Below are 21378 nucleotides of genomic sequence, written 5' to 3'. Positions count from 1 at the left end.
GCACAGATCTGAGACTTACGAAAGCACCAGTGTTCACTCAGATTGGGCCACACCAACAGTAAGCCAACGGGTGCCAGCTTGGCATCACTCCCATTTGGCAAGTCATGATTTTATTCTGCACCAGTATTTTTCTTGATATTAGTTCATTAGACAAAGTTCACTGCTGCTATATCTTTGCTGTCTTCAATAACCTGATGACCTCTTCCTGGACAAATAAATCAGCTTATATGCTGGATTTTAATGCCTGTTATGATTTTCTTCCCCAAATCATAATTAAAAAAAATACCAATACCATTAATGGCTACTTTAAACAAACCGGTGTAGTTTGTCAAATTACAATGAAGTATGCTAAAGATTGCTCTAGGATAATAAATGGAGTTTGAATTCAGTTTTCCACAAAGAACAGATACATTTGAAACATTTATTTTTTGCTCATATCCAGATCTCATATTCATGAGAGACTTGTGCCACCCTTATTTGTTCAGTCTTACTTGAAATTTTAAGTATTTGATATTTGAGAAAAGAGCTATCTCTTCTGGCAATAGGATGAACTGAGCCTAAATCAGCAGATTTTTTTCTCTCTCAGCTGCTTGAATCAGTACCAGCTTATCCCAAAGACTGCTGGGAAAAAATTTCTTCTGACATAATCTGATGGCAGCCTATGCCAAAAAAGATTCTGGCCCGTATTTGGACATAGTCTAAGTTTCATATCACATTCATTACAACATTAAACAATTAATCATTAGCACACATTAATGGAACTTACGTCTTACAATAAGCCTCGTGTAAGCAGAAGTAAAGAGATTTCCTCCTATGTATCTGGCAGAGTAAACACCTGCATCCTGCAGTTGAACTCGGGGATAGGAAACTTCCAGCTCACCTGGCACCTCGTGTCTGGGCACCGAGTGGATGAAGGAACCTGGAGAAGGAGCACAGCAGGCAGAAATCATCCATCCTGTACAACCAGAGCAAGGTTGAGCTGATTGCTGAGGAAGGAAAGCTGGGATGGAGTAAGCAGCAAAATGTATTTATTAGTTATTGACTTGCTGACTGCTCTTTAGCTGTGCTAGTTCTTAGTAATTGGAAAGGTACAAGCGAAGAGTAAGCTGGATCTTAAGGAGATGCAATAGGAGAATGACACAAACATGTCTGAGTTTAGCACTGCTTTACTAGAATGTAGCTAAGAGTTGTGGTTGAAAGTTTTTTGTTCCCTGGCCCTTCCTGCAATGAGGGGTGGCTCTGCAAGGAGTCTGTTGTGGCCAGGAGGAGTAAAACAGCAAGCTAGGTCCTCTGTCATCTCACCAGCTCAAAAATTGACCTCACAGAGGACAGGAAGGAAGAGTATATTGCAGCTTTATCTTTTCTTCCCAGACTTAACCTGTTTCTGCCTCTTCCGTGTTTTCTTACCATGGGAGCTTATCGTGTTATTCTGCAGTTGGTCATACATGCTCGCTAAGTAAGGTGATACCATTTAGTCTTTGGATACCTAGCAGTCAAATTTCAGGCACATGTGAAACATGAAACCCTGCTGAGGATCACCATCAAAAAAGCAAAAAGACATTTAGTCAGACAAGACCATGGCAATACATAACACCTCTTCAAGAAAGCAAAGAAAAAGAGCAAAAAACGACAAGGATTTGTTCTGAAGCTGTGTTTTGTTTGTTTGCTTACATGTCTTTTGAATTACAATCCGTGAAAAATGACGACAGCAAAGTACTGAGAAAGCCTTATGCTAATATTGTGTTAGCAAGGTTCAGCTTTTGTGGCTCATTTTCCATGGCAGCACGTTATGCCAGTGTATAGAAATTCTGTTCAGAACAGCTGTGTTTGCTGGATGGCCTTGTGAGCATCTGCAAGGGGGAAGTGTTACTTTATATGCCTGAAGTGAGAGACAGCAACAGTTGAATAAGTCAAGACAAGGTTTTTCTATTCACTGCCCAGTGCCATACCAGGATGACATTTCTGCAGTCTCAGGTGGAGAACCTGACCTACTGTCCGGAGTTAATTTGAGGCTTCCAGTTAGAGCTCCAGAGAAGGCAGCAGTGGGATGTAAACACTTCTGCTCCAACACATTAGCTGGTTCTTATATGGGAAAATGCTGATAGAGGGTCACAGAATTTCCTTGGGGGCACTGAAGGGACAAGTGATGGCAAACTTTCCCCACTGAGCAGTGTCATAGCTGAATCTAAGAAGCATATCTTTAATAAACTCTGCTTTGTGTGTTGCCCTTTCTAAAAGACACCTTTTGCACTTGCTTCCAAATGCGTGCACTTGAAAAGCAGTAGAAATGCAAAGAAAGATGTGATAAATAAGCATGCACAGAGGTACAGAAAAGAGATAAAAACTAAAATCAAACAGATAAAAATAGGAGAGGATAGGAAAAGAAATGAAAAAGGAAAAATGAAAAATAAAGGAAAGGTGTAGATAGGATTTAGCATTCTGGTGGGAGAGAAACAAGTAGCTCAGTTTCAATATTTAAGTATGGGAGATGGTTCCTTTAAGGGACATTGGATGCATGAGAAATTATGCCTGCTCCAGCTTCACAGTGAGGACATCAGCTTTAAAGCAGTTAAGTGGCAGGTGGCTAAGACAAGGACAGAATGAAGAGACAAGAGAGAGGTTAATTACCATTTTTGTAGATCACCGCATCTTCCTCTTTTGCTGCCATTCTGATGAAGGAAATATTCACGTGCTCTCCCTTGTTTGCTGTAACTGTTAAGGCCACTGGGTGGAATGAAGCTACAAACAAAATAAGACATAAATTTGGGATAAATTGCAGCAGTTGTTATCTGTACCTGGTGTCTGGGCTGAAAGCTGAGATTAATTTATGAGCATGACACTATCTCAGATTCTGATGTTTAAATGTCCTCACTGCACACACAGGCTATTTAGCATCAGCCATCTATGCCATCCCTACGTTTGGCAAATACTGAGAACTCACCAGTAAACTCAAACAACAGAATGCTAGAAGAAACTGAGACGTGGAATTTTTTTTTAAAAGGATTTTGTCTGAGTAATTGAAAACACTTCCTAGCTAGGAGCCCCAACTGGTTGTAAAATGCTTTCCTAAGTTTCTTCATCTCTTGAGACATTTTTAAAGCAGGCTGGATACTGAACTGGAAAATGTCTTGTAGGAAGAAGCAGACATGCAGCCTGCAGGCCTCATTTCTCCTCTGTTTCAGCTTTCTGATGGAGAACAGTTGAGACAGCTCAGAAGATTACAATCGCATAGGGGCTGGGGGAGATAGCATGGCCTGTGCTGGTGTTCATTCACCGCATCATCTATAAGTATTGGGAGTGCTAGCTTGCACCAAGAACGAACGAATAAACTGTATTTAATAAACTCTATTTTGGGAAAAACAACTCATTGTTGCTTATCCCAAAATAGGCCCATCTGAAAAAGTTGTAGGAGACAATTTCTACATGTAGGTTAATGGTATCTTTCAGTTTTCCGCTGGACTTTTCTACTGGATTTGTACTCAACTTTAATTACCGAATTTTAATTGTATTTTTTGGTCGTAAGGGAAACTGGTTTTCCTGCTCAAAGAGAAAAGTAATTTTATGTGTTTGCTTATAGTTCTATTTAAGAAAAATCAGACAGCAATAAAGAGAAGGATTTTCACAGATTTTTTTCCTTTACTTGGAAAAGAAAGATAAAAAACAACTGGGAGGCACAGAAAAATCTCAAGGAATTGTAATTTTTATGGCCAGTTAAATGATCATTTTATCACAATATATTATTTTGAAACAAATTAGAAGTTAGAGATTGTTACCGTTGTTTAGCTGGAAAATTCTTAGTATTTTTGAGAACAACCTCAGATTTTCTGTTCTAACACTGAGTTTTTTTATGCCATGCTGCTACTGACATGTCAGGTGTCAAAAAAACATTTTTCTGTTTTTTTTTTTTTTTTTAAGAAATTTCCTGACTTCTGAAATTATTAAACAATTTTAATTTCAGCTCTTTATCTGACTCTTGTACAATTCTTTCTACAGTTCCCAGAGATGTGAAGCATGGATTTTCTGCAGATCCTTTTTTCCTTCTACTCTGAAGCTGCATAGTCACAGAACTCCTGCTGTGCTTGCTGCTGCTGGCTGAGTTTCTCCCGCTTCATGTTTTTTTCAGCTAATGTGATCCTTTTGCTGCTATTACTTTTCTTGCCTTCCACCTCAGCACTGTTCTAATGACAGAATCACTGAATGGCCTGGGTTGAGAAGGACTACAGTGATCATCTAGTTTCAACCCCCCTGCTATGTGTAGGGTCGCCAACCACCAGACCAGGCTGCCCAGAGCCACATCCAGCCTGGCCTTGAATGCCTCCAAGAATGGAGCATCCACAGCCTCCTTGGGCAACCTGTTCCAGTGCCTCACCATCCTCTGAGTGAAAAACTTCCTCCCAATATCTAACCTAAACCTCCCCTGTCTTAGTTTCAAACCATTCCTCCTTGTAATATCACTATCCAACCTTGTAAACAGCCGTTCCCTCTCCTGTTTATATGCTCTCAAGTAGCTCTGACAAATCTGTAAGTGTTTTTCAACTGATTTCAACCAGACTCCTCCTGCATGGTACAGCAGGAAAATATGAAGGATCTGATGAGTTATTAGGTAACACGGCAGATATGGCACTGGTATCTCAAGTTACATCTCAGAGAATTCCAATATAGAGTAATGTAGTAATTTCTCTTTAAAAACAAAAAAATGAAAACTGAGAGCTCCAATTTACAGTCAGCTATTGAGCTGGACGTTATTTGTGAATAACAAATGCATGTTGAACACTGTGATCTAGTCAGGAAAAATCAACAGCTTTCCCAAAGACAAATGGTTAGATACAAATGATCCTAAGAGAGGTATTACTAATTGGGTTAGCAAGATATTAAACCTTTGTATCCTCATTTTCTTTTCTTTGTATGGTGTTTAGTTTAGCCCCAAGACTTCTTCTTCAAAGTATTGTTGCAATGGAAAGGAACCCACGCTCTCTGGTAGACTCCATTCCAAAGTATTTTTAGACTGTAGCTTGTGTTTTGTGATTTCACATCTTGAGTGTGCCAATTCCTTATAGAGACATCATGAACTGAGTTGCAGGGCAAGTGCCATAAAATTCTTTCAATAGCGATTCCATAATTGTCTGTATGCTGCTCTGGAGAGTTTCTGGGAGAGAAACTAAATAATAATATAAGAAAATACACATAATTTTGTAGAGAAGTTGAACAAATTGCATTTGATTAGATGCAGGACAAGGGTTCAATTCCAGATATGTATACTATATCCAGTATAATAATTACATATAAAAGCATAGTCTGTTCCTTCTTACTGCATGAGTCAAATGTTACATGTAACCATAATGCTAACATACAAAGAAATGCAAAGAATAGATTCCTTACTTTCAGAATGGCACATGTATAGAATAAAACGGGAAAATGAGCCTGTTATCCTTCCTGCTATATGCCAAAAGTGCTCAGTGTATCTACATATCTGTATCATAGCAGATACATAACAGAGTAGAAGACAGTGGGGCCACCAAACTGATTAATACTTAGTGAGTGTTTCAGTAGCTTCTTGGCTTGAAGATGTAAAACAGTGGCTGGATTTTCAAAAGTGCTGCTCTTTCCTGTGTCTTTTGTACGGGAAACTGCTCATTTCAACTCTTGCTGAATTTTTATTGTTGTATAACACTCTGTCTTTAGAAAATATTCAGGCAGCAACAGTAAAGGGCAGTAAGTCCTGTTTTCCAACTACAGATGCTTTGCCAAACAGCACAGTCCTTCAGTGACCTCTTCTTCCTCTTTCTGTGGACTTAATAGCTTTGAGAATTTCTATTGTAACTCTTTCTCACCAGTCTACACTGTTTAGATTACACACATTCACTGATGAGTTATTAGCTCAAACATTTGTCATTCAGAACTTTCTCAAAGAAAATCCAAGAAATAGCTTCAAACCTGGAAAAGATTTGTGGAAACCTACCTAATGCTCATGTGAATGCTGTGTTATTTCTGGTTGGAACAACTTCTCCCAGACAGGGAGCTCTCAAAGTTTGGCTACTTTAAATTCTCTGTGCCTAGGTGCAAAGATGCTAATTGCAACACACTGATGGATTCAGAGGACCCTCATCCTGCCATGGAGGTTACTGCACATGGCAGCTTTAGCTCACTGGTGTTCAGCCAGAGACATAGTCAAGTTGAAGGACTTGTTCCCTCCTTCAGAACCTTCCATGGACTGTTATCATATGTCCTCCTCCCCACTGCTGCCTCCTTTGAAATAACAGTTGTTTGCCCTGAAAAGGAGATGCACATGCAGACCTTTCTTGGTGGCTATCCTGAGCCTTCAAAGAGCACATTTGGTCAGAAATGACAAAAGCAAAATAAATAGGCACTTGTCCTGCTCATTTTTCTTGGAATATTTCCATACTAAACAAAACAAATGGACACTAGTTGTAGCTCACGTGAAAGAAGAACTTTTTTCTAGGTTAGCTGTATAATTATGAGGGATGTCAATAAAGTTATTTCTTCTTAGAAAAACACAGAAAAACAAAAGTGTGAAAGTGTCTACACAGCCTAGCTGCCATGGTGTAAAATGTTACAGCAAAGCAGTAAATTGTGACAAACTCTGCTGAAATTTCGAAAGCATTCAGAAAAAATTCTCTGAATTTTCTTTCCACTGTTGTGATGCTTTTCTTTTCCATACTGATAGAGAATATGCAAATCCAAATTGGCTGACATGGCTTTCCTGGACCATGGCAGTTATTTTCCAGGCTCAGGTTGCCTCTTAAAAAATAAGGATAGCAATGTTTGCTGTCTAGATCTAGACCTCTGAAGGAGTCTCACAGTGAAGGAGTTTCCATTTGTAATGTTTAATGGCATCATTGAGGCCACTGCCACCTAATTTTATTCCTAGCAGCAGCCAAATACAGGTAGAGTACCTGTAGACAACTAGCAGCTAGTATCAAACAGTTGACCCTACACTTTATTTAAAAAAAAAACAAAAAAACAACACGGAATTGAGCCCAGTCTATTTTAGCTGACTCCAGGTTGTCTTGCCTGATCTGGAGCCAACTTTTGTGACCACATCTGTGAAACAGGGATGACTGCTGGAGTGCACACAATGACATGCAAAATTCAGTTTTGATCCTCACACAGTACCTCCCCGTGGCATCTTCATGGTGTGTATCCTTGTCACCTCATCCTTCAGCTTCCCTTCACAGTAGTATGCTCCAATGGTCTCACTGGCCTTTTCCCTTTTCCACATCACCATCTTGGCTGTGGCTCTCTTTGAATCTTCACTGACCTCCAGAGGTTCTCGATGCTGATTTGTCACATCCTCTTGGTCTCGGTCAATTGTGATAGACTCACGGGAGCGCCATTTTGAAGTGATACAGATAAGTGATGTCTCTGAGTTGCCCACCAGAGGGAATGAATTGATAAGGATGAGGTCCAGTGCTGCTTCCACTTTACCTGGGGGAAAAACAGCAAGTGGAAAAAATTTACAGCAGATTTTGAGTATTTGGCTTGTCAGATCACCAAAGAAGGTATTTCACCCTGTCCTCAGGCTTTCTGTCTTATTCAGTCTTACGCAGCCTTACAGCAAAATAAAAAGCTACAGATTAGGCACAGAGTGCACCCTCAGGAACTTTGTTGATGTTCCCAAATTGGGTGGAGTGGCTGACACACCAGAGAACTGCACTGCCATTGAGAGAAACCTCAACAGGCAAAAAACATCGTGAAGTTTAACAAAGACAAGTGCAAGGTCCTGCATTTGGAAGGAATAACCTCATGTACCAGTACAGGTTTGGGGCTGACGTACTGCAAAACAGCACTGCAGTGAGGAACCTGGGAGTCCTGGTGGACAGGTTGACCATGAGCCAGTAGTCTGCCCTTGAGACCAAAAAAGCCAGTGGTATCCGGGAATGCAGTAAAATAAATTGTGACCAGCAGGTCGAGGGAAGCAATCTTCTCCCTTTACTCTGCCCTGTTGAGGCAACATCTGGAGTGCTGTGTCCTTTGTGGGTTCTCCAGTACAAGAAATACATGGAGATCCTAGAGCAAGTCCAGCAGAGAGCTATAAAGATGACAAAGGGGCTGGAGATTCTCCAGAACAGAGAGTTGGGCCTGCTTAGCCTATGCTTATGAATATCTAAAGTGAAGGTGGCAAGTGGACGGGCCAGGCTCTTTTCAGTGGTGCCCAGTGACAGAACAAGCAACAGGCACAAACTGGAACAAAGGAAATTCCATACAGAAATGAAGAAGTAGTTTATTCTGAGGGTGACAGAGCACTGAAACAAATGCTCAGGTTTTGGTGTCTCCTTCTCTGGAGATACTCAAATCTGATTAGATGTGATCCTGGGCAATGTGCTCCAAATGACACTGCGTTGATGTAGAGGCATTGGACTAGATGATCCCAAGTGATCCCTTCCAACCTCAACTATTCTGTGATTCTGTGGTTAATTGTTCTGTTACAGCTAGTAGGATTTTAGAACATACTTAATACGTGAAAAACAGATGGGCTTTGCTCTTCTTGGAGGAGGAAATAAACCTCCCAGACTCATGTAATTACTTCGAGTTGTTGCAGAAGCCCAAGGAAAGCTTAGCACATTGCTCTGTGGATAGTCAGACATGCATAGCAGTGCCTTGAGTATGGTTCTTCGCCATTAAGAGTTGGCTGACAGTTTGATAATTTCTTTTATGTCCTTGACATGGATTTAATATGTATGAATTGACATGAGGTGGATATGTCTTTAGATTTAGTAGTAAGCAGTATTTTGAACACTTGGAATATTTTTTCAGTTATTTTAAGTGTTAGGATTAGTGATTCCATAGCTATTCACATGTTAACCTCTCAATGGACTTACAGACAGCAGCAGAAACCATGGCACTCAAAGAACAAGTCCATGGCAGAAACGGACCAATTTTTTTGGAGTCTCTTATTAATCAACAGGAATACAAGTTTATTTTATAAAGAGAACCACTAGAAATAGATGAAGCTGGAAGTTCTTTCACAATGGTCATCATGATCTGAATTTCTCACAGGGTGCTACAGATTTAGTTGTTCAAATGTGTGTGGTAGCAGGGAAACACAGGTCTCCTATAGTCAACTTTGCAAATAATAAGCATTTCACTTCATTTTTGAAATCCACGGTAAGGAGAAGGGAAAATAACATTTTTTTCTTCTAGCTGAAGCAGGAAGAATAATTGATTATTTTATTCATCACTTTTATATAATTTTCCTGCTTTGGATACAAGCATCCTTTGTACTTTACAGACAGACCCAATATTTAGAGCCATTCTGCTTCAAAAGTTTTCTGTCACTGAAAGAAATGAGTGCAGCCCAAGATACAGGGGGCCAGAAGGTCTGTGTGCTTGCTGCATTCTGCATGCATTCTGCTGGCGCAGAAGGCCAGGGAGAGTGCCTGTTCCTTCTCCCCATGCTGGGGATGGAGGTGTCATGACAGCTTAGTGACTTCACTACATCCAGCCTGGTGCTGTGCCAGCTCAGGTAGTTCTTGGTCACATCATGGAGAAACAAAATCTTGTGGAGAGGATGCAGCAGGCCCTACAATAAGTACTGCATGAAGGTGGAGCTCAGTGAAGTCAGCTCATCCTGTTGCTACGGAAGTACATCCTCCCCATGTTCTCTCCCCTGGTGAGGCCATGTTTAGAATACTGTGTACAGCTCTGGGCTCCCAATTCAAAAAAGACAGAGATTTCCTCAAAGGAGTCCAGCAAAGGGTCACAAAGATGATGAAGGGCCTGGAGCATCTCCTGTATAAGGAAAGGCAGAGTAACCTGGGTCTATCTGTTCAACCTGAAGAAAGGAAGACTGAGTGGGGGGAGCTGATAAATGTTTATAGATATCTAAAGAGAAGTGGGAGGCAAAGCAATGAGGCCAAACTCTTCTTGGTGGTGCATAGTGATAGGACAAGGAACAATGGCCTAAAAGTTGAACAGAGGCAGTTCCATACTAACATGCAAAAGAACTTCTTCACGGTGAGGGGGACTGGTCACTGGGACAGGTTGCCCAGAGAGGTTGTGGAGTCTCCTTCTATGAAAATATTCAAGACCTGTCTGGATGTCAACTTATTGTAAGGTACCTGCTTTAGACTCGATGATCTCTTGTGATCTCGTCCAATCCCTGCAATTCTATGATTCTGTGGTCCTTTGATAAAATTAAAGAGCTATGTGATAGAATGAGGCCAGACGTGCATTCATTTATAGAGCTTTTATTGTGGTTCTTTAACTGAGGAGTGTTTGTACTCTCACTCAGCTATAGGCAGATATAATTCAAAAGCTACTAGCCTTGAAGGCAGAGAGCTTGGGATATGACCCATGACCTCATGTGCCAGGTAAAGATATGCTTAAAATCATAAACTGCAAGATGCTGATTTCATGAAACTCAGAATGAAACCTGAATCCAGACTCCATGATTTGCTTTAAGATCAGGCAGGGTGCTACAGGTCAGAACTGAGCTATTTCGGCATTTCTGCCTGGCATCTACAGGGCACAGAGCTGCCACTGCCTTCCCAATATAGAGAAACGCTCCCAAACTGCTGGAGCCCCTCAGGAGGTACTGCACATGCCAGGCTACAGTTTCATTTTTCTGTTTCCAGTGTTTTTCTGTCCCTCAATTTCCAACACACAGAATCATAGGGATTAGAAGGGACCTCTGGAGATCGTCCAGTCCAACTCCCTACTAAAGCAGGTTCCTACTGCATGTTACATGGGAAAGTGTCCAGATTGAAAGGTGAAAATAGTAGCTCTTCTTTCTCTGCATCTCAGTCTCTCAATACGCTGAGAAAAAGTAGCAGGAGAAGTCCGAGTTTTGAGGCCTAGTTTTTGTGATACCTTGTGTCCCTATATATGATATAGCAAAGAAATATCGTATTAGATTCAGGGCATTTGCTGCTAACTGTCTTTTTCTCTGCAATGATACAAACTGTGTAAATCAAGGTATTGAATAACCATGTCACAGGCCTATTGCTCATCTATACATGTGATTATTCCAGAGGAATATGAACCCAGCCACCAGTGGATAGTCTTCTGATGAACTGTCTAAGCAGAAGTGTCTTGTCATATCTGACACTGCAGAGCAACTCAAGCACATGCATGACACTGACAGAACAAGGCAGATTTTCTAGAGTTTTCTCCAGAAGAACCTTCTGTGACTAAAACGGTATAAGCATGAGCTCTGATTGATTAATTCCCCAGACACGAGCTAAAATTTCACAGCTGAAGTATGTTGCAAGCAGAAATTAAAATATATCCTGGTGAGTTTTGCACTAAGAAAAAGTTAGGCTTTAATGTATCTCAAAAAACAGCTCTCTAGCAGCAAGTCTAACTGAGGGTGTTTCACTTGTGAGCTCAAGGTCCTGGCAGGACTGGCCCTGTGAAGACAGCTACAGGCCTCAGAGGTGACAGGAAGGCTTTCTTTGTCTCCACTGGGAGTTAGTGACTATGGAAAAACAAAACAACCAATCAGAAAAGTGTAAAATCTGCATGTGCTTTATGCTTTGTGCTTCCTACAGCATATCTTCTTGGCAATGCATCTTGGGCTAACACAGCTGTCCTTGCTGAGTGAGAATGGATTTTCATTACCTGGTGGTGCAAAACAGGCAGGTCCCACCCTTGGAATTAATGAAGACTTTGAACCTGCAAGGACCAATTAAGGACAACAGGATTTGACTCTTTGAGAAAAGTACAACAAATAGAGACAGGAAACAGCCTGTCCCTGTGTCAGTGACAATACTCTATGTTTCCTTGGAAAAGTCCTTTGACTCCTGCCACAGTCCTTGAGGAACTGACCTTATCAGGAAGGCAATTTGCTGTGTGTGCAATTAGATTTGCAGAAGAGAGAAGGCGGCTGATGTTGAAAATGGGAGAGGATTCACTGCCTGATATTTCTGACACATGCTCATTGCTACACAGGGCTTTGTGTCCTCCTGGCATGGAGAAAATGGCATCCTTTAAACAGCGTCCTCTAAAGCAGTAAGTTTAAATCATAGTCTGTCCACTGAAATCCGTACAGCAAAACATATGCAGGTAGACCTTCTGGCCCACCCTGAACTACAAGACTGTGCTCTCTCTTGTGTTAAACATTATTTGGCAGTGCTGAGCTGACCAAAGGCCATTCATTCAGCCAGTCACCATGTTTTCAGTGCTGTGTTGCACCAGTAAAACTCAGTTCAGAAGGGCAGAAGAAACGCTTCTGAGAAATTCCCTGGAACACATCCCATGCTCAAAGAACAAGACAGTCTGTAAAAGTTTGAATTATTGCTTCCTCAGATCAGAATTGGTGCTGGAAAAATCATCTGGAAACAGCATTGGGCAATCTCTAGGTGAGACAGTTTATTGCTGTAGATTAATGCAGACAGCAAGAACCATGAGAATGGAAAGGTGTTAGGTTTTGTCCTTGCATCTCAGAAAGTTGCTGCCTGAATATTTGGTGATCTATACTCAACACTTGTCTGGTCCCCAAGAAATCATGGAAAGATTCAAGACAGTTGCTGTCTAACATGATGCCTTTACAAATTTCCCTCTTAACTGGGAAATGGTTTAATCCCTTGATGTGGTTCATAATCCTCCACCACAGCAAGAGTAGTCAGCTCCATCATGGTAAAGGATAGTAATAAACCACTGCCCCCAAACAAGTATTTACTAACCAGCCCATATTTCCAGAGTTCATTAAGAATGTAGAGTTCTGAGTGATCGTTTTAGCTGTTAATTAATGCTGAGTAGTAGTGGAAAGAAAAAGTGGTATTACAGTATTTTGTTTCCTTACATTTAGAGAGCTTTACTGTTAATTGCTTAATGTGACTAAAGGATGGAAGTCCTTCCCTTTGCATCTGGAGTATAACAAAGAAAAAAGAAGAGCTCTGGTAGGAAATGAGTGGAGACATAAATTCTTTCAGAGTATTACTTAAATAAAAGGGGAGGTGAGGGCAGAAAGGAGGAAGGTTTTATTCAGTAAATTTCATCCTTTTCTTCATCAGATTTAGTGAGAAGAAAGAAATGTGATATAATTTGAATTGCCTGCTAGGAGCTACCAGAGAATGTGAGTATAAACCGTACAGTGCTGTACTGCAATCTGTGCTTGGGGTATGTTTTGTCTTACACTGAGAGCAAAACAGTTTCTTACTTTCATTATAATACTAACCACAGAACTTAATTTTTTTGAGATTGGAATGTGAAATTTCTGTGGAAATGTATATCACAAACTGTCAAGTCACCAGCCCTCCTCTCTTTCATGTCTCCTACAAAAAACAAAAAACAAAAAAAAAAAAAAAAAAACCAACCAACCAAACAAACAAAAAAGCACTTTCTCTGTTTGAATGAATACAGTTTTGTTTTAAAACAAACCTAGACTGCAAAATCCTCTGCAGCTAAGGCTTCTCATCCCATCTTGTTTTGTACTCTGCTGTTCATTGGTACCCTCCTTGGTTTTATTTTTCTGTATAAAGTACACATCAAACTAAAATGTAATTCATCTATTCAGGAATACAAATGACAATAATTTAGCAATATTAGTGAAAAAGTGTAGTGTCCAATTAACAGCTAGTGAAGAACTGAATAAATTACATTGAAATTTGTTAACTAATTCACCAATTTGGAAGATAATCAGGATTGAAATAATTAATGCACTGAAATATGAAGAAAAAGAGAAAAAGAAAAAGGAGAGTGCTCCTTATGCTATATTAAAGCTAGTCAGAAACTATTCCAAGGCATTAGCTCTTTGGGGATGATTTTCATGCAGAAAATAGAAAACAAGCCATACCAGAATCTAGCAATCTTTATTTCTTCCTCTTTTCTTTTTTCTTTTCCTTTTCCTTTTTTTTTTTTTCCTTTTTTTTTTCTTTTCAGTACTCTCAGTATTTCTCTTATAAATCTTTTTTTTTTTTTTTTTTTTTTTTTTCTCACTATCTGAAAAAATAAACAATTTGGGGGCATGGGTGGCTTTGAAATAATACATTCACTTCATGAACTCAGTAGTCTCTTGACATCCTGGAAACTTCTTCTGAGATCAAAGACTGCAGCACGTTGAGTAACTCCTCACTGTGAGTCAAATTCTCCTCTGACAGCTCTGTCCTCAACAGGAAAACAGTGCTGAGACTATTGTTAGCCCAAACAGATTAAGTGCATCTGCACTGGGATTAAGTGAAGCAGCATCAGGGTAAAAAAGAGATGCAGAAATGATACTGAAAAACAGCTCATAAAAGACTGAAAAAACAAGTTTGCCAGTAATAATCTTTGTTTGTAATAATCTTTGTGTGGAATGAATTCTACTGGATGTCCGTGGATGCTAACAGGAGGCTCTGGAATGGTTTATAGCTCAATCAATACAACTCACTCTTAGCAACAGGGCATTATTTTGGGAGTGAAGACACTGTCAAGTGAAAAAAGGGACAAGAAACTAGTGACAGAACATCGTTTTGCTACTTACTCATAGTGGGAAGATGTGAGTCCAAGTGTGAGAAATACAACTGCCTGCCAAAGCTTCTGAAACTCATGTTTTCTCATGGGCCCTTGGGTGCATCTGGAGAAGATGAAGAAAATGCAACTTCCCTCTTGTAAGAGGAAGCAAAATCATTTCCTTTACATTTCATTTATTTCATAATCAATCTGAGTAATCTTTTAAGATGCAAGTGATAATGAAAGGCTGGTGCACCTGAGTTTGCTGTGCTCAAGTTGAGAGTGCTTAAACATTTGTGTGTAGAGTAACTTAAGCACAGAAAGAAGATGAAAGACTTCTCCTTGGAGATGGTTTGCCATAAGCAATTAAAGCAGGAAAAAAAAAAAAAAAAAGTGCCAGCAGGGACTGTTTGAGCAACCAGTTGACAATGTACTAGGTAATGCTGAAAAAGGATGAAGAATGTGGGAAAAGTGGAGCAGAGCAAGCCTGCAGCTCAGCTAAATCTAGCTGGATTTGTAGCCAGCCAAATATGGGGACTACCACCAGGAAAGTACTTGCAGGCAAGAATCAATTTGTCCATAAGAGCAACAGTTGTTTTTTGAGGCTGCTGTATATATTTTGTATGTATGTGGTTTGTGTGAAAGCAGTGAGATGACATATGCAAAACAACATATGCAATCAATTCATCTTCACAGCATGATCAGAGCATATAGCATGCAAAAGATTCACAGTGTCTAGAAGTGTCTCTGGGCTCTGGCTACTGGATATGCATACCCTCTTCTAGTATAGTAGTGTACCCTCAAGCTGCTGCTTACTAATTTTTCGGTGTAGGGAATTTTGCTGGTATTAAATACAGTTTGTGATTCAGGAGGCTAATAATGCTGTGCAGTGGCAGGTCAGGAATGAACAGCTCGAAAATAATGCAAGAGAAAATCATCAGCCATATCAGCCAGAAGTGTGTTTGGAACTGCACTGTCTTAGAGAAACGTCTTGTGCTCCAAAATGGGAAATTTACCATGCCATCTCATCGGTCAGGCTGACGTGACACAGAAAGCATAAAAGTAACAGGCAAGCAAAAACTGGCTTTGAAGTAAGAAGTACATTATTCTTGAATAAAGGGTATCTGTCTTTCAAAGGTCCTTTCAAAATTTAGAAAACATCTATTATTCTTGAGCCTAAGAGTTCTTGTTTTTCCCAGTGGTGAGTTAGGAAATGAATTATCTTGGGGGTTTGTTGCTACTTTATGATATGACACTTAATATCACTAGTTCATGTTCTTAGTCTGCATGTTATGTGGACAACAGTCATCAGATCTACACCCTAAAGAAACAATCAGCATTCAAAACTCGCCAAAGGAAAGCCTCCATTTCAGACATATGCTATTTCCTTTCTGTGAGTCTCCTGCAGTGTAACAGTGTGCTCTGAAGGGTAGCTCCTTCAGAGAATATCCTCTGCTGAAGCTTCTTTAAACACTTTTAATTTTCACCCCTTGGGTTCCAGGTGCGTCACACAAATACAGCAGAAGGAGCTTGCAAGGAATTCTCCCAGAAGTAGGCCTTCTGGGATGGGCAGCTCTGTGTGGGAAAGGACTCAGCATCCTCCCTAGTGAGCTCAGTAATACATGGTATGTGCTCCCCGATGTAACATATTCCCTTGCATCATGGTGAGAGCTGGCTGTGGAGCTGTACATCCATCTCAAAGAAGTGGTGGATGCATCCATTTTTGGTATATTTGTTCTGTGCCTACACAACAACCTCCCAGCCACAATAACTGCTGTGGAAATCTTTGTTAAAGAGACAGGCCTGGGCCAAGCAGACTCAAGTGTGCATGATCAATAACAGAGCAGGTTTCCCATACAAGGAGTTCTCAGTGTGGACATACAAAAGTCCAATTCTACAGTCAGCATCTCTGACATCTGTGCTCCATTTTCTCCACCAAAATCCTTTCGGATTAAATTTACATAAGATCAATCATCTCAACAAAATATTTCAGATTTTTTTTCCAGAAGTGAAATTACAGCAAAAAAGTAATCTACCCAACCAACTTAATTATGATCTCCAAACAATCTAATATATATCTGTATAAACTGTATCTAAAGCAATGGCACACGTTAACAAATGTCGATGGTGGGTGATTTCATTTCACCCTTTTAGAAGCTATTCCCTTGTACCTGCTGCAATGCCTCTCCACTCCTGACTGCTCCCAGCTGCTTGGAAGACCTTTACGCATATATGCTTGCTGAGAGATACCCTGCCTCTCCTTGGGGCTGAACCAGGCACATACTGAAAGCAAACTACAGATAAAAAGAAACAATGGAAAAGATTCAGCACCCTTTCATGAGTCCACATAGAGTAGGTGCAACAGGGCTGCCTGAAGTTGTTTTTGGCTTCTAGATTCAGAATCAGGGGGCAGTAATAATGGTCAATGCTTGAACTTTTTTCCTTTGCAAAGCTACAGTCAGCAATATCAAGAAGAGCAGCTCTCCTTTCTCCCAAGATTTAAATGCACTCATTTTGTATTCAATGACAGTCTTAGTGTACCTGTGCTGAGATAAAAGTTGTCAGCAGGTCATAGAGTTTCACTAGTAATACATGTGACAGAACTATCACTTCTGGAGTCAGTGACGGCTCTATTTCAGCAAGAGTCTAAATTCGGTCTAAACTTTAGGCTCCTGAAAAAGATAACAGGATCCTCTGCATAAATGATATAAGTGGCAGGCAGGCTCAGTTCCTGGATTTTACAAATCAAATACATTTAAGGAGTGAAAACCCTTCTTCGCTTTCTCCTGCAATTCACATAAGAAAGTGTTCGATCACTTTGGTGACTGAAATATCTGACATCAATCTAATATCTACTCGGAGTAATTCTAAAATTCCTGAGGTAAAAATTTCAGATGTGGTTTGTGTCCATTAAGCTGTCAGAGGCTCACAAGACAGCACTGTAAGTCTGTGGTCAAAGTTCATGTGCTTTTTCATTCTGGCAGCAGCATGTCCAAAGAAACACAAACCCAGTCCTTCCTTTAACTATGGCAAATTCTTTACTATGAGTGTGGTGAGGTGCTGGAACAGGCTGCCCAGAGAGGCTGTGGGTGCCCCATCCCTGGAGGAGTTAAGACCAGGTTGGATGGGGCCCTGGACAAACTGGTCTAGGATTAAATGTGGAGGTTGATGGCCCCACCTGTGGCAGGGGGGTTGGAGATTCATGATCCTTGAGGTCCATTCCAACCTGGGTCATTCTGTGAGCACAAACATTTGGAGAAAAAGTATAGTAATGTGCACAAGAGAAAATGTAGGTTTTCTATAGGTTAAGTCAAGCTTCAGAAAGAAGAAACAAATCTTGAAATAGAATTGTTAGGACTTTCTGTTCTGCAACCAGAAATTACCATCTCTTCATAGTTCTGAATAGCATACACCATCATAAATGTGCCTGTATGAATTTGGTAATGTATGTTCAAAGCTGCATTATTTTCTAAACATGTAAAGGAATCATATAATAATGATGACATTTATAATTATATCTATAATTTTCACAATAACACCTACTAATTCTAAAGAAAGCTCAACCACGTATAGGGATTATACACAGTTCACATCAAATTCTGCAGTTATCCTTTAAAAGACTAATGCAACCTTGTTAGTCTTTACTATATATGGATTCTGAATCAAAACTACCACCAAAATAAGAAATCCAGTATTTTTAGCAACCTTCTGGATTTAATATTATTAGTATTGTAGAGCTGTAGCACTGAAAATTCTTTCTCTTTGAGAACAGAGAGATTTGACAAGCTAGAAATACTCAGTGAAACGTGCTTGAAAATCATTCTAACTATTGCTGATTTCTACAAACCTCTTACCAGAGGAGGCCATCTTGCTAAAGCAGCACTCACACAGCACTGCTTTTGACAGCCAGCACGCTGCAAGAAGCCGACAGCAAACATCCAGACTATCTGAGGATGTGGTCAGCAAGCAAGAGACAAACTGTGGTATTTGTTCCTTGTTGCGGAATTGGTGGGCCTGCTATAGGAAAGTGTGGCTGTGGAATAGGTGAGCATTTTGAGCATTTCTGTGGTATGCACTCAGCAGAGGCTGCACTGCAGCACTGGGAAGCAGGTACTGAATATCACCACCCAAATCAGGCCTTCAGCTCTGTCCGCTAATGGGGTAACGCTGTTAAAGTTAGGAGATAAATCAGAGGCCATTCCTTGCAGCTGGAGCCTCACAAAGGCAGGCCCAGGGCAGCCCACACTGCTGGGAAAAGGCCGCAGCACCTCTGCTGCTGGGGAGCGTCTGCCCGCCTTCCTGAGCTCCGCCTGTGGTATCGGGAGGAAAGCGGGCTCGTATTGTCGTCCCGCGCTCGCCCCAGGAAACATGATATCATTCTCAAACAAAAGCGGGAAAGCTGACAGATCTATTGAGATGGGTGTGACTGTGATACACACCTAAACCGGCGAGCCCCTGTGGAAAAGGCTGTGCCGGGTGGCTCATCGTGCTCTGTGGTCTGCACTGCCCGTCTGCACTGCTAATCTGCATAGCCAAATTTTTCTTCTCCCATGGTCGTGACTTCATGAAAATTACTTGCTCTCTATAGCAAGGAGGGAAAAGGGGAAGAGCTGGGTGAATTGGGCTTTCTTTCCCTCTCCACCCATAATGGCAGCAGCACCAGTGCCGCCTGAGCCTCCTGAAGCTGTGGCTGTGCTTGGATCAACATGCAGCTAAGCAGTCGTGAAACTTCAGCTGGAGAATAGGAATTAGCAAGAAATATACAGGCTACTGCAGCAATGGCTAAAGAACAATACTCACAAACACGCATTCAACAGATTTTAAGCACTTAATTTTTTTGCTTGTATTAATCTCTCGCCTATTCTCAGTGCCAAAGTAATTAAAAATTCAGTGACATCTCAAAGAAACTAGTTCATAATGTCACTTAGCTAGTAAGATGCTGCTAGATGTGAAAGTTTGAAACTATAAAGTGAGTTACACTACAATGAGGACTTCTGCCTTTTCATGCTACTTTCTGGTTCTCAGTGCAGCTCAATATGCTGTTTTACAGCATCTTACTTTTTTACTTGAAGATGGATTAGAAGGACCTATGTGTATCTTTACATCTTAAGGAGTGAGTTCAGAGCTATTGTATTTCTGTTTTGCAGATTTTCCCTTGCAGATTTCCTTGAAGAAACTCTCTAGAGTATCAAAATATGGGTGGAGATAGTAAAGCTTAAAAGTTGAGCAACTGGCAGCAGCTCAGGAAGGGGCAGGCTTCCTCAGGACTCTGTCTTTGATGGCTTCAGCAACAAATCTCTAACACTAGTGTTCCAGGTTCTACAAGCAAGATTTCTTTAATGCACATGTCTCTTGTGATGAGCTGCTGATTTGATAACTAATCATATTTGCTGATAATGCTGAATTGTTCTTGAGTTGCACTTAAAGTGCTATTGATTGGTCTTACACAACGTGGGTATTTCCAGCCTTTTTGTCCACTGACTTCCATCTAGGTCCAACTGCAGAATCTTGACCAAAAGCTTGTCTAAAATCTAACACTGGAATACGTGGAAGTACCAACATTTCCTGCTGCACAGCCACAAAGTAAGATACAGAAAAAGTCAACATCTAGTTTGCAGTGTGAGTGTGTGCATCAACAAGTGACTTCAGTGCTTAGGAAGAGACAGCAGCAGATTGTGAATACAGAGCACACTCCGTAATACCTTGCTTTCAGCTCTCCTTCCCTTGCCTGCTGTGGGAACAACTCACAGAGATAAGCGATCACACTGAAGCAGACACGGGTAATTAATCAATAAAGAGATTCCCAGGATGAGGAGTGGGGAGTTGTGTGGTTTGCCCACTCATTGCTTGGGAAGCAAGAAGGGCGTGACAAGTCAGCTGTAGATATTAAAGCAAACGCTTACCTGAAATAATCAGGCTGAATCCATAGAGAACCAGAGGTGCCAAAGGGTCCATGCTTTCCAAAATATATCCATCCAGTTCTTACAGCAGCTCATGGAGTATCCTTCCCCTGGTCAAAATTTTACCAGTGGTTCCCCTCTGGCATGCTGGGCTGCAGTGTATTTACAAGACACGGGCAAGGAACTGCAGCAGCGGAGCAGGCTGGAACAGTCTCATTGCTGTCTGAGTACAGGGAGTTTAAGTTCCTTTTTCCTGTTTCCTTTGTAGATTAGGATGGGAAAGGCAGGATCTTAAAGGCATTTTTTATATCAGCGGGACTACAGGGCAGTGCAAGCCCTGTCCATCCAGCAATACATCACAACAGTTATCAGGAGCTGCTGCAGGAGCAGAAGACGGCGGCTGGTTGCAGCCAGCAAAACAGGAACAGTGATGGCATCCCCCGACAGGCGAGTAGCATCCCAGCACTCAGTAATAAAAGCATGAAGCAAACACTAACGAAGCAACCAGTTGAATCCAGCACAGACCAACAGCAGCCCCAGTCCAGCCAACTACTCCTTTACTTGGTGTGCTTCATTGGAAACTATTTTTCTCTGCATCTGACTATTGGAAACAGACTGAAAACTTGTCACAGTAATAAATCATAACCAGAGCTTTTATGACTTCAGCAAATGCCACTTCACTCTGGGGGGGCCTCAAAACTCAGAAGTAAACATGAGAAAAAATGCACAATAAAACCACAAAAGCTGAGTAGAATTAATGAAATACGTAAAAAGGCAGCACTCAGATAAATTAACTTAATTTCAAATAAGTGGCAATCATATTCACCAGCTGACTAAATACAACCCATGGCAATGTAGAATTTGAAAGCCCTGTAGCTCTGACAAGATGCTAACAATCAGAATGACTTTTACACAATTATGGAAAAAAAAAAATGTTCAGCATCATTTTGGAAATGGAGTGTGGGTTCATCATACCTTGATTTAATTTCCTTATGAAGATATGCTCTGCAGTTGCTGCAGATTTTACAAAGGAAGTTCTTGGCACTGAAGATTGAGTGCCACTTGGATAGCAGGGTAGACCCACAGA

General features: G+C 40.9%; 1 protein-coding gene across 1 annotated transcript in view; it reads right to left on the bottom strand.

Moving 5' to 3' along the window:
* Positions 1 to 20547, bottom strand: part of TEK (TEK receptor tyrosine kinase) — a 36715-nt gene extending 16168 nt beyond the window's left edge. The window contains exons 1-4 of the mRNA XM_010726162.4: positions 20295 to 20547; positions 7135 to 7446; positions 2629 to 2739; positions 767 to 919 (exon numbers count right to left, since the gene is read on the bottom strand). Coding sequence (XP_010724464.2) covers positions 767 to 919; positions 2629 to 2739; positions 7135 to 7446; positions 20295 to 20346 — 628 coding nt within the window. The 5' untranslated portion in view covers positions 20347 to 20547. The remainder of the gene's footprint in view (positions 1 to 766; positions 920 to 2628; positions 2740 to 7134; positions 7447 to 20294) is intronic.
* Positions 20548 to 21378: the final 831 nt, after the last annotated feature.

This window comes from Meleagris gallopavo, chromosome Z, assembly GCF_905368555.1.
Source record: "Meleagris gallopavo chromosome Z, MGAL_WU_HG_1.1, whole genome shotgun sequence".
Taxonomy (NCBI): domain Eukaryota; kingdom Metazoa; phylum Chordata; class Aves; order Galliformes; family Phasianidae; genus Meleagris; species Meleagris gallopavo.
This window is presented reverse-complemented; position numbering and strand designations above follow the sequence as displayed.